Source organism: Nymphalis io, chromosome 20 (assembly GCF_905147045.1).
Source record: "Nymphalis io chromosome 20, ilAglIoxx1.1, whole genome shotgun sequence".
NCBI classification, from domain to species: Eukaryota; Metazoa; Arthropoda; class Insecta; order Lepidoptera; family Nymphalidae; genus Nymphalis; species Nymphalis io.
Genome location: NC_065907.1, coordinates 6958385 through 6971144, shown reverse-complemented (window position 1 = coordinate 6971144; position 12760 = coordinate 6958385). Strand labels below are relative to the sequence as shown.

Below are 12760 nucleotides of genomic sequence, written 5' to 3'. Positions count from 1 at the left end.
ATTACAATTCTTACACGATGTCCAGTGAAAACTGTATTTGTTCCCAACTCTGATGGATAATTATCAAAAGCCAGAGCGTCAAAGTGGAAGGGTGAAGTCAAATATGTTTTGGCCACTTGTAATAAAAATAATGACTAATAATTTACGTCGCTATTGGTATTACCATGTAAGTCCATCATTTAACCTATTCGGTTCAGAGTAAATAAAATGAAAACTCTATTTAAAAAAAAAAACATTTTTTATTTCCAATTCATAAAGCCAACACGATGTTATGCAACCTATATTATGCTCCCTTCCTTTAAAACAAAAATTTAAATGCAACAATAGCATGTCTCGTACATTAACTTATACAAAACTAAATTAGAAAAGTTATAGAAATATGACACGATGTAGACGCATATTTATAACATTAATTATAGTAATTGAAAGTTAGTTTCCCAAACTTTTTTTGTGTTTTATAAAAAAACTTTATGTGGGAAACACGTTACTCAAATATTATAAAGATACAGAAGAATAATGCCTTCACACAATTTTCTAACAATTTAATGTAATCTACATTTATTTTTAATTGATATATTTTAAAATTGTATTTTATTTAAAGTTTATAAAAATAATTATTATATTGATTTCATTTGATTTAATAGCATATAATATGGATTTTAGACATAATTAGAAACTTTTTTAACTTGACCTTTTTTTTCTTTGTAATCCGTAAAAAAGATCAAAATTAAAGTAAGAAGTTTCACCTTAAATATTCGAGTGTTTGAATTTAGTTTATTTGGCGGGAGAACTTATATTAATACGGTGTTGCTATTATTTTAATTTTTGTTGCATTAATTTAAAAGACGGCAAAATTAATTCTAAAATATTAGCTATCTACTAATACTACTAATATTAATAATAAAAAATATTTTATCCATTAATTTTACCGCATAGGTATCATGCACATACTTAAAATAGAAGAAATCCTAATACAGATAATTAAAACATAACATGCATATCTGAATTAAAAGATTGAAATATAGATTATTTTTAATACAATTTAACAAATCCAAAAATAGTATAGATTCGAAGAAATAGATCAATTGCTTGATTATATATAGTCTTTAAAGTTATAAATAGAAGTAACTTGAAAATATTGCACAGAATTGACATAGCAATTAATAAACCAAATATCTCCAGCTTTAAAAAATACGCCGAAGTTAAAACCCCTTTTTAAATGTATTGTTCTAATTTTATGTTTCAAAAATATTATTAATAAGAAGCCTTTTGCTATGGCAACTCTTGCAATTTTTTTGAATTGTTTTAAAAATTAATGTCATTTATTTAAAAAATATAAATATAATATAAAATTATATAAATAAAATATCCAAAAACATTGTAGTGATAAATAACTTGTAAGAAGTAATGTCATACATAATCTTATCAGTCTTAAAATATAATATATACATTAGATAAGGCCACAAATATATATTAGGAAAGTAATATTATAATTTATTTATTTTCATATACATATATTTAGAATTTTTGTCTATTGTTTCAAATAGAAAATAAATTATATAAAATTATGTAAAAGGTAACATTATTACAAAGTTTTTCTAAGGGTACTATAATTTCTTATTGAACATAATATTTAATTATGTATGTATAGAAACCACTTGTAAGAAATGTATAATAGTTTCATTAAAAAAATATAGTACACACCGTTTATTGATGGCAATGAGAAATTATCGATAGAATCGATGTTACTAGTCGATTAAAATATGAAAGGTACTTGAAAATAAGTCACTCTCAGCGCACATGTCACACACCTAACTTAAGTAACCTATTCATTACTTGTACTAAAATAGGTATACTTACATACAAACTTATAAACGTATGTGTTAGTAAATTATTACTAATGTTAGCTAATTTGAACTTCATCTGATACAGACGATTGTTTTTCGAACACTTTAATTTATTTGAACTCTTGCTGTGAGCAATTTATGGTTCCTAATGTTAAGTATGGTTCTAATAAAATGCAGACATTAACTTTAACTACTCTTTAGAGTGTATATATGTCATATTCTCTTTCTTTCAATATTTCTCCATGAAACTTACGTCAAACCACGTTTCACACAAATAAGAATACTCTTTTCTTTCATTATTTAATTCAATAATGTCATACTATTTTATCTGTCATGTTACGTTAGCCACAAAATACATTATTATCGTTACGCCCTGAACCGTTATCGAATAATCAAATTCTAATAACAAAAACAACCACACAATCGAATCTAATAAAAAAAAGTATTAATCGATAATATTAAAATAACATTAGTACAACACTAATATTGGATGTTCTTGGTGTCACAACCTAAAAGTAAGACTCACACTGTAGTTACTACTGTTTCGCTTATTTATTTAATTCAAGCTAAGAAGCTAATTCAATTGTTACAACAAATCGTCCTTCCGGCAAATATACCAGGCCTTATTCTTATTTTAAATTAACGGAGTAATTATTATTCAATAGAAATATATTTATATTTCTCCGTTTAATTTTTTAACAATGTATAAAACAGCCGGCCAATGTCTTGTGTTGTCATACCACAGTTAAGACATTTCGGCGAAACTAGATATCATCTACTTTTCCATTCAACGATGATAGCCAAGTTTCCAGTTTGTTCATTAGCTAAAACTAGCTAAGTAAAAATTATTGCAATTGCAACTCGTCACATTCTGTGACTAAAATACATATGCCAGTAGCATAATACTAGGTAAATTGTCATTTGGATATTAAAAAAAATATCTCCTTTTATGCGTGGCAAAACTCATGTCATTTTGACACATGCCACTCTGACAGCTGTCTTTACTTGACACATTGACACATTTATAAAAGTGCATTCAGACCGGCGGCGGTCCGCGTACGTAACGCAGTTGTGGTGTTAATGTTTGTGCAAGTGAGTTCAAAGCGTCGCAACACCTCGGCCGCTCCACCAACCAGGCTGCCAGGAGTAACGCGACGAGGCACAGCTGTATGGGGATAGATGAGCGAAGGACGCGCCACACCCAGCCACTTCTAGGATTGTAATCAGGATCACCAGCTCCAGTTTTATTTTTCGAAATAGCAATAGCGTGGTCGCGTCTAGACAAAAAAACACAAATCAATACATATCTTACAACTTACAATAATTCGATATTTAAAAACGTTTTTTTTTTTCGAAAGGTAAATAAGATATGCGTATTAATTTTCTAAATAATTTTAAATGTTACAGATTCATTAATTTAGTTAAAACTTGATCGTAAATTTTATAGTGTTACCTAATGATTACATAATCTTGATATTTGATACATAGTCTTTTAAAATGTAATAAATTATTCATCGGTTCAAACTTACGACACTTCGTCGATTTTCAAATCAGGGATACTCTGCTCGACCAAAGCGCGGCAGGATTCTTGTAAGGTTTTGACTTCATTCTCAGTTTGCTCCATGCGCTAAAAAAACATTAAGTTACTTTGAAGTTTTATTTTGACAAATTGTATACAAAAAGAATATTATATATCAAATTTCCTCTGGATAGAGTTTTTGTGTATAGTCCAGTACAATTTATTTTTTAGAATAAAAACATTTTGTTTAACTAAAGGAAAATATAATAATATAATAACAATCAATTCCTTTGTGATGCACTAATAATCAAACAGAAACGATTATGAGATTTCAAAATGAGGACACAACTATGTATTCGTTGAATATTATTTTAGTTTTATAAAAAACTCATTCCAAAGGATTCTGGTTTCGAGACAGGTAACACGTGGAGCAACAAAAACAGCTCGTTCAATAAGCAGCAGTCAGTGTGAGACGCACCTTGGCGATGGCGCGGTGCGCGGGCGAGTTGGGCGCGAGCGCGGCCTGCAGGCGGCGCGCCAGCTCGCGCAGCGCGCCGAGCCGCCGCGCGCGCCCGCTCGCGCCCTCGCTGTCGCCGTCCGATATGCCCGAGTCGGACAGCGAGTCGCACGTCGAACCGCCCTGCAATACATTTTACGGATAAAGAGACATTACCGGACTTTATATACCATTAAGAGATATTTTTATTTAAGTATATTTGAAAGGTATACAATCAAGTGGGCCACGTGATGTCACAGTATATAAAATCCACTTCAATAACAGAATGTTGTTGTTGAAAAAACTTATGGGTGTAACTTACCCAGACGGCCTTGCACAATACTCTTATTGTTAATGTTTACAAGATATAATATTTATATTATATTTTTTCTCAACTTCGAAACTTCGCATAAACTTTATTTAAATAAATGAATATGAAAACCTAGTATTATTTCCAAGTTAAAACAATTTACTTGTATCTATGTTAAATAAGACTGGGTTAATACCTTTTTCTTATCGAGGAGCGATACGGCGAGCTGTCTGACGTGCGCGGCGAGCTCGGCGTGGTCCGCCAACGCTGCACCGCGATCACGAAGCGCTTGAAGAGTTGCGAGGTCACCCCTTAAAGCGCCTTGCAATTCTCGCAATGCGCTTTCCCATTCCGCCCACGCACAAACCGCCTTCTCCAGTGAGAGTAGCTCGTTAGATGTGCTGATAGAAATAAGGACATGGGATTACTATTTAGATAAAATAAATACGGATCATTAACCGATTCGTAACTAATATCTAACAAATAAACTTAACGGCTACAAGTCTTGTTTCCTGGCTTCGAAAGTAGGTAATTTCCTTGATCTGATAAGACCCCTTCGTCGACTAAATATAGTATTTACGATTGTAAGTGGTTGTAAAAAGATTTAATAGCAGAAGTGTTATAGTCAAAAGTACAGCCTAAACCTACCTTACCTACTTTCCAAACGAATAGTAGCCAATTAGTGACACCAAATTATATAATTGGTGTCCTCAATTGAAGTGGAACACGAAAGGCAATTAGTTTTAATTCTAATATTAAATAAAATTTACGTAAAATAAACCCGGTTTAAAGTAACGGCCTGTAAATATTCCACTGTTTATTTGTAATTTCATAATGTTTTTCTTTGCCAGGCAGGAGTTGAATTATAAACACAAGTTAAAGGATAATATAATAGTAGAAACGTAGGTAAATAATTACCGTTGATGAGCGTCATCCCAAGCGGCCAGTAATGCTGTCAGATCTCCGGTCAGACCGCTATCATCCGATTCCATTTCGCCGAGCGCGCGTCTCACGGAGACCGTCAGCTTCAGCATTGACACCTTGCATTCTAAGAGGCGGGAAAGACGCTCCTGTCGGAAAGAAACATCTCGTTACAATTTTCAATCAATATTTTGTCGTTCAAGCTTTGCTCATAACATAAGAACGTATTTTAACCATATATATATGTAGTTCGAAGATAAGAAAATCTTTTAGTTGACCTAATATTATGATATATAACGATACTTTAATTGATACATAATCTAAATATTGACAGACATTTGTTTTTTTTGGGATGGAAAAATACTTAAAAGATTTTTTGGTAGTTTAAGTTTGTATATCTTTGAATAACATTATCGGCTTTTTAAGAAAAAAATGTATGTGAACATACATAAAACCTATATGTCATTTGATTTGATATTAATCAAAAATAAGCTAAATTCCTACCTTAAGCTCCTCGATCCTTCTATGCAGTTGAGCTCTAGTATGCGGCTGAGGAGCGCAGTCACCAGGCTCGCATATGTCGTCAAGAGTTTCTCTCAACGCGGCGATCTCGCGACGCAGACGTCTCGCGCTTCCACGTCGAATTGCGGCCGCGCGGAGAGCTGACCATCGTGCTGACACAGCTGTGGACGAAACATTACACGCTTGAAATTTTGAAAAATAATAAAATGTTTACTATCATTATATGCTGATACGAATGTCTTAAATTTGGTAACATTTGAATTATCATTTTTATGACATTATTTCTTAAATAAATTATTTAAGTCGCAATGTGAACATTTTTAATTGTTTGTAACTCGTATGTAGAAGCCCCTAGCCTGGTTAAACAGTAGATCATTATGCAAATGTTAACATTTTGATAAGCAAGTAATTTGTTAAAACCAAAAGCGTTTTGATAAAATAACATTAAGTAATGTGTTCAAGTTATTTGTATTATGTTGCAAACTGGAATTGACAAAATCAATAGGTCTTTCAATGTTTGGTCTACTAACTTTTCAATGGGTCGTATTTGACATTTGAAACAAATAGTTCGCTATTCATAAATATGTAGAGCTATTGAAATCCATATTTGAACATTGAAGGCGTCAAGTCTCACACAAAGGCCGTACAGAAATAGCCGTCCATACAAATACATTACTTAGATTCAAATGGAGATGTTCAGATGCTGGTATTTAACGAACGCGTGCATGCGAAATAATACGAGTTCTAAGGTATCTAAACCTTAAATATTTATATACTTTCCACGCGTTAGTCACACACGCATACTTACGCATATATATACATAAATTTATTATATTATTTTGCTTCAAATATTTCTATGCCTTGTTTACATTCCCCGACAATTTAACTTCAAGGTGAGAAGTTAGTCTCAACTCAAGTATGTAATTTAAAAAATAATATTAGACTTCTTACGGTAACCTCATATTTTATTAAAGAATATATAAAATAAGCTATTCTTTAAATATGTAAAGTTTAAACGGAGAACAAAACGAAAATTTCGAAACACCCTTGACATAAGCCTTTTATTTAGCCAAATATTTTTTACAACGCAAAGGCAATAACTCTATAAGTACCTTTGTTCTGGCACAAAACCAACTTGCAATGATACATACATTAACCCACTAACTCGCATAGCTCAAATATTGCCAGTGCAGGCGACCTACATAGTGCCAGAGTATATGCCAGGCACATGCTGAATGTAAACAAAGTATTTTTAACGGTACACCTTGATTATGTTTAAACGCAAGTCCTATAACGGAAAAACAATTTTATTTATATTCTGATTTAAGTATACTTTTAAAATGGGAGATACTACATTATAAAGAAAGATATCTATTATATAGCATTATTAAAGAAGTTTTTACTCAAGTTAAAAAAAAAAAAAAAACAAAAATGCTAAGTTTTAATATATGTACATATGTAGATTATTGTGTCTTTACCAGTTTCGAAAGTTTAATTAAATAGCCCATTATAACACCGCTGTCAATTTTAATCAACATTTAAACATGTCCAGATTGCGAATGTTGTTATTCGACATGATTACCTAATCTTACTTAGTTAAATTTTAGTTTCATTTTTTAAATTAAAAAAATGTAAGTGGTAATGTAATGAGAATACAGAAATATACGGCGATACATTGTTTTATTTACTTTTTAAACCAGCTGTTTGATTAAAGTGCATAAAATTTGTAGAGATTTAATAGAATGTCATTAAAAAGATCAGTTACTAGAAATAAAAACAGGATTCAAAGAGACACAAATAATGCTCCCAATTGTGAAATGAGATTGGAAGCAATTTAAAATAAAATTTATGATTTAAAAGAAAATGGGACAATAAAAAAATGTGAACAAAGTTCAACGCGCTGGTATGTTCAGCGTAAAAAACTCGAAGTGACGAGTGTTAAAAAGAAATCCGTATTTGTAGACATTAAAAACATCATGAAATATTATAGCTTGCCTAACGGGTTCTTGAGTTATATAAGGACATCGCGACGAAAAAAAAGATCGCTGGAAGCGACTTAATCAATGAAATTGAAACATCCCAATAAAAATATTAGTATTTATTTATTCGTAAATTATATATACTGTAATAAAAATATATAAAAAGGAATAAAAACGTAAATTAAGAAAAATGAGAAGATATATTAGCATTAATTAACTGAATATTAAATAAAATTAAATTTAATAGCCGATACGACGATATGCTATTAGCTTCTCAGAAGTAGGAAGATGGTAATTACGCAGCGGACTTTGATTAAAGCAATTTTGTACACATATAACATACATATGAGATAGCTTAGCGATTATGAGATTATACTTTTATTGTACATTATAGAAACGATACATCTGTTTTATAAATGTTGTAAATTTGAATAACTTGTTAATTATAATAATAATAATAAATATCCTGGGACATTATTCACACACGGCCATCTGATCCCAAATTATGCAGAGCTTGTACTATGGAAACCAGACAACTGATATATTACTTTTCCTTTGTAAATACATACTTACATAGATAATTATCCCCAGACTCAGGACAAAAAGACATGTTCATGAACACAAATGTATGTCCTGGGTGGAAATCGAACCCACAACCATCGGCGTGAAAGGTAATCTACCAACCACGCCAACCGACTTCGTAGTTTCAGTAAGATTGTACCACGCAATCAATTTTTATAGCTATTTCAAGACGAGAGAAGACAAAACTAACTAAACAGAGATATTTCAGTTAGTCTGTTAAGAGATCATAAATAAGGGTGACAAAAGATATTTTCATGTGAACGCGTTTATAACAAGCGCACTAAATGATAGGTCCATGAACTTGTCTGTAATGCACGATAAACTAACGAATTGATGCTAGATGTCAACGAACTGATGACTTTATGAAAAACTTTTGCATTCGCCGAGCAGATTATCTTTTATAAGAATATTTTTTCTAGTAATTTATTTAAATAAAAATGAAAATGTTCAACATTTTGTACTAAAGATTTTGCTAAATGCTAAACGTTTGAAGCATTTCATGATATACAGTTAAGGATAGTTTTTTTTTAATATAACCTTCATTCGTTTCTTCATTCATTAAGTTTGACGATGTTTTATATTGTAACATATTATGATCTATCCAAGTACTTAAGAAAATTTCACATTATCTACAAATACTTCAAACACTTCACAAGTTTACGAGTTTAAACGAAAAGCTTGCAATGATCGATTTCTAAATCCGCTTTCGACAGGAAAACGAATAAGAAAATAGAAAGATTTAAAGGTCTCTTATTTAGTAAACTCCGTTACTAAATAAATGTGCACAAGTTGTCATATTGATAAGCGACCATAGGACTCATTGTCTGAATCAATGACGCAAAGCCATAGCTTTAGTTATTAGACATATTAACTAAATGGTTATATACAACGTCAATTGTTTCGAGGATCGATTTGGTGAATAATGCGTTCCAACAAATTGCGTTCCGCAGGAAACCAATTTGTGTTCCGTGGCCGACGAGTCGTCGAATTCAATGACCTAGTACTCCCTGTTGAGTGGATAATTTGCAAATTGGTTATATACCAGTAAGTTAGGACATAGTTTGATACATTGGTCATGGAAGTTATTAATTAGATTATCGTTTTTAACTGTTTCTCATTGTTAAAATATTTAATTCTTATAAACAGTGATTTCGCTATGATGTTAAACATTTAACAGTCACAAAATTTTGGTCACATTATTCTATTTTATATTTAAATATATCCAACAGTTTTTGTGAAATGCAAAATTAACAAATCGACGAAAAATTTGTTTTCGATGGCCTCTATAGAGCCTTTTGCTATTCATACGAATTTTAATGACGTACAGATCTTTGCAATACATGACTTTTAACCTATTTACGTAATACGCCACGAATGAATAGACGTTTTCGTTATTAAACCGGCGATAATATAATAATTTATGTTACTTATAAATGTTATAATTATATATAAGTATAACATATAACAATATTATATTATTACTTTTTGATTATGATAGTTGAATTTAATAAAATATATATTATTTTATAAATAAGCTTATAAAAAATTATCAATAAGCATATGCAATATGTATAAGCATGCTAATGTTGGCGTTAAGTTTACATCAATATGAGTTTGATACGCTCAGATGCAAATATTTTCAAGTAATGGAGAGGTATGTTCAGTTCGTTACGTCACATCCTCAGCATATAAGTGGTGAAAGCAAACAAATTGTATAAGGTGTTATATGCTCAACGGTAAGTGAATGACGTCGAATATGTATGGAGAGAAAATTCCGTCTGGAAAACTTTACATATTGAAAAACACTTCGAATTAGCATTTTTAAACAGAATATTTAACATAATATATAATATAGTTTAATGCATCGTAAAAATTAATTATAAGACAACTCACGTTCATATTTCATTTCAACAATAAACGTAATTACTATTTTTTCACGTCAAATTTTACACTGTTTATATTATTAGCACTACACGAACACTGTACCTGGGTAAGGCGGGAAATAATTCCGATCCATTATGACAGTGTCAACTCGATCGTGCGCGGGAGTCGACGAGGCGGCAAGGTCAGAACTGCAGCAATATTAAAACAGTTCTTTGTTCTTGATGAAACCTCTATTTCAACCACATAGAGACTATATCGATTTGGCATAAACATCCTAAACGATGTCGGAAAATTTTACTGTAAGCGTTCATAATAGCAACAAGCGCACTTATTGCTAGCAAAGTAAGGTATAAATTGATTTAAAACTATCTCAGACAACTGCAATTAGATTGTCACAGACGGAAAACTAACGTTAGTTTAGAAACAATTTATTAGTGCAATACGTTTGAAAATAGACCTTCGTTCTTAAGCAAATGACGTTCTGAAATTGTAAATAATATGCATTGCAATACACCAAACAGGTAGTCAGTGTCGAATGCAAGGTGACCTCGTTATGAAAGAGATTATTTTTAGTTTCATACAAATCAATAAGGTCAATAAATTACAAGGCTGTTTTAAACGAAACAAAACATAGTTCGAATAATAGACAAAACTAGCAAATGATATCATTTATTTATTATCTATATAATGAAAATGAATATTTGTATGTTTGCCTCTATGCTTTCCTGTACCATTCCGATGGCAATAAAACTGTGGTGGGTTGTTCTGACAAGATATTTTTCGTTGTCTGTTTGTCCTACAATTTAAACGTTCTATTCCCTTATTCTACCCGTGCGAAGCCGGGTCGGGTAACTAATTGTAAAATTAAATATGATAGAATAGGTTATCGCAATGAAAATAACCAAACGACATTTCACTTTATTCAATAAACCCAAATACTCGTGAACCTGATAAGATACGTTTAACCTTATTCTCCAATACTGGCTTTCGCGACAATTAAATTTTAATTGCCATTGCAAAAATTGATTTAGTTATCAGACTGATGACATGCAACACCGGTGCAGTCATTCACCTCTAAAATTCCGCTATGCAAGCGATTAGTGAAGCGTTTCATACCAAAAATGATGCAGGAACTGCTCACGTGAGTAAAATAATGAATTACGTAAGTAATTTAATCACGTAAGCTTATTACGGTGTCGAATCAATCTGAACGATATAATAACAGCGAATTCCTATTATTATCATAATATTATCTAAAATTACCTTTTACATCAGCTATTATTTGAAACAGAGAAATTTTGCTAAAATTGAGGATTTTTTATTAGAAAGCACCATTAAATGAATAGTCAGGTATACTTTTATATTAACATTTAATGTAAGTACTTAATCTAAATATATACTAATAATTACTAACATTTCGTTCGCCGCAATACTGTTTCTAGCGGTAATCATGATGATATAACTACTATAATAATTATAACGTACGGTGTTATATAAGCTGTAATTTAAGTACAAATGATGCCAGAGCTAAGAATAATTGTAAAAAAATTTTTGAATGGAATCGAAAATTTTATTTAAACCTAAATGTATACTTTTATCATCTGCGTTATGAATAATAGTAGGCAGTAGGTACCAATCATCCGGTACAATGTAATCTCCGGAGTTCTGTTATAAGCCACTGTTCTAGTTGTGGACAAGGTCATTTGCATGAACAAATTGACGTATCACAATCTGTTGGCACGAATGTATCTGCCACTGGTTGCGTAAGAGAATGCATTTGTGCAATTGCAACATGATTGCCAGATAATGGTCACCGAGAAAAAGTCGATTCTCTCTCGACCTACTTTTGAAAGCTCAATGAAAACGACGCGATCATCTTCAGAATATATTCGCTTTAATACTTCCTAATCGATTATTCAAAGCTATGTTACTTACTCATATTATTACAATCACTTACATACTTACGTCTTACAAATCAGCGATATACGTATGTCGTATAATATGGTTTTAACGTATGCAAAAATATTTTTAACAGTTTTTTAAATCAAAATTCCCCAAGAGTTTAAATTAGGACATACAATAGGTAAATGCTAAAATTTTGGCCACTTTTTATATCATGGTAATGTTAAAAAATAATTTAATTTAACAATGAGTAATTAAGAGACACAATACACGTACTTCTATGTATTAAAATAAAGTAAATTATTGCCCATACATTAAATAAAATGTTAATACTACATCTAATAAATATTAATATCGACACAGAAAAAAAATTTGTAATAAATACTGCACGAGTTATTAACGAGATTGATTTGTAAATATCTTGAGATTTTGATTATTATGTTTTCTGGCATAAATAAATACGTCCATATATGAATATCCAAGCGGAGATGCAAGTAAAATCTTGTTTAGAGTTTAACTCTTTAAATATATCGAAATTGCCTTTCAGAGATGCATTTTCTTGTTAGAATACTAAAATAGCTTGGGTTGATCACAAACGCAAGCTTTATTTAGCTAAGTTGTATTACTAAGACGTTCAAAAGCAAACGCGTGGGTGAGTATGCATTACGAATATGTTAATGGTATTCTATTTTACTTTGTTTCATTATCGTTTATCTGAAATACATTTAGGGAAGAGCCGAGACGACCCATTGGGTCACATAGTTTCTATGCCATATGGTATGGATCAATCTGGACAGG

The 12760-nt window shown here is 31.2% G+C and overlaps 1 protein-coding gene across 4 annotated transcripts in view; it reads right to left on the bottom strand.

Moving 5' to 3' along the window:
• Positions 1-219: 219 nt before the first annotated feature.
• Positions 220-12760, bottom strand: part of LOC126776305 (klarsicht protein) — a 222788-nt gene continuing 210247 nt past the window's right edge. For all 4 annotated transcript variants that reach the window (XM_050498712.1, XM_050498714.1, XM_050498711.1 and 1 more), the window contains 6 exons: positions 5598-5776; positions 5091-5242; positions 4369-4573; positions 3845-4006; positions 3377-3474; positions 220-3124 (listed from right to left, as the gene is read on the bottom strand). In XM_050498712.1, the coding sequence (XP_050354669.1) occupies positions 2884-3124; positions 3377-3474; positions 3845-4006; positions 4369-4573; positions 5091-5242; positions 5598-5776 (1037 nt within the window). In that variant the 3' untranslated portion in view covers positions 220-2883. The remainder of the gene's footprint in view (positions 3125-3376; positions 3475-3844; positions 4007-4368; positions 4574-5090; positions 5243-5597; positions 5777-12760) is intronic.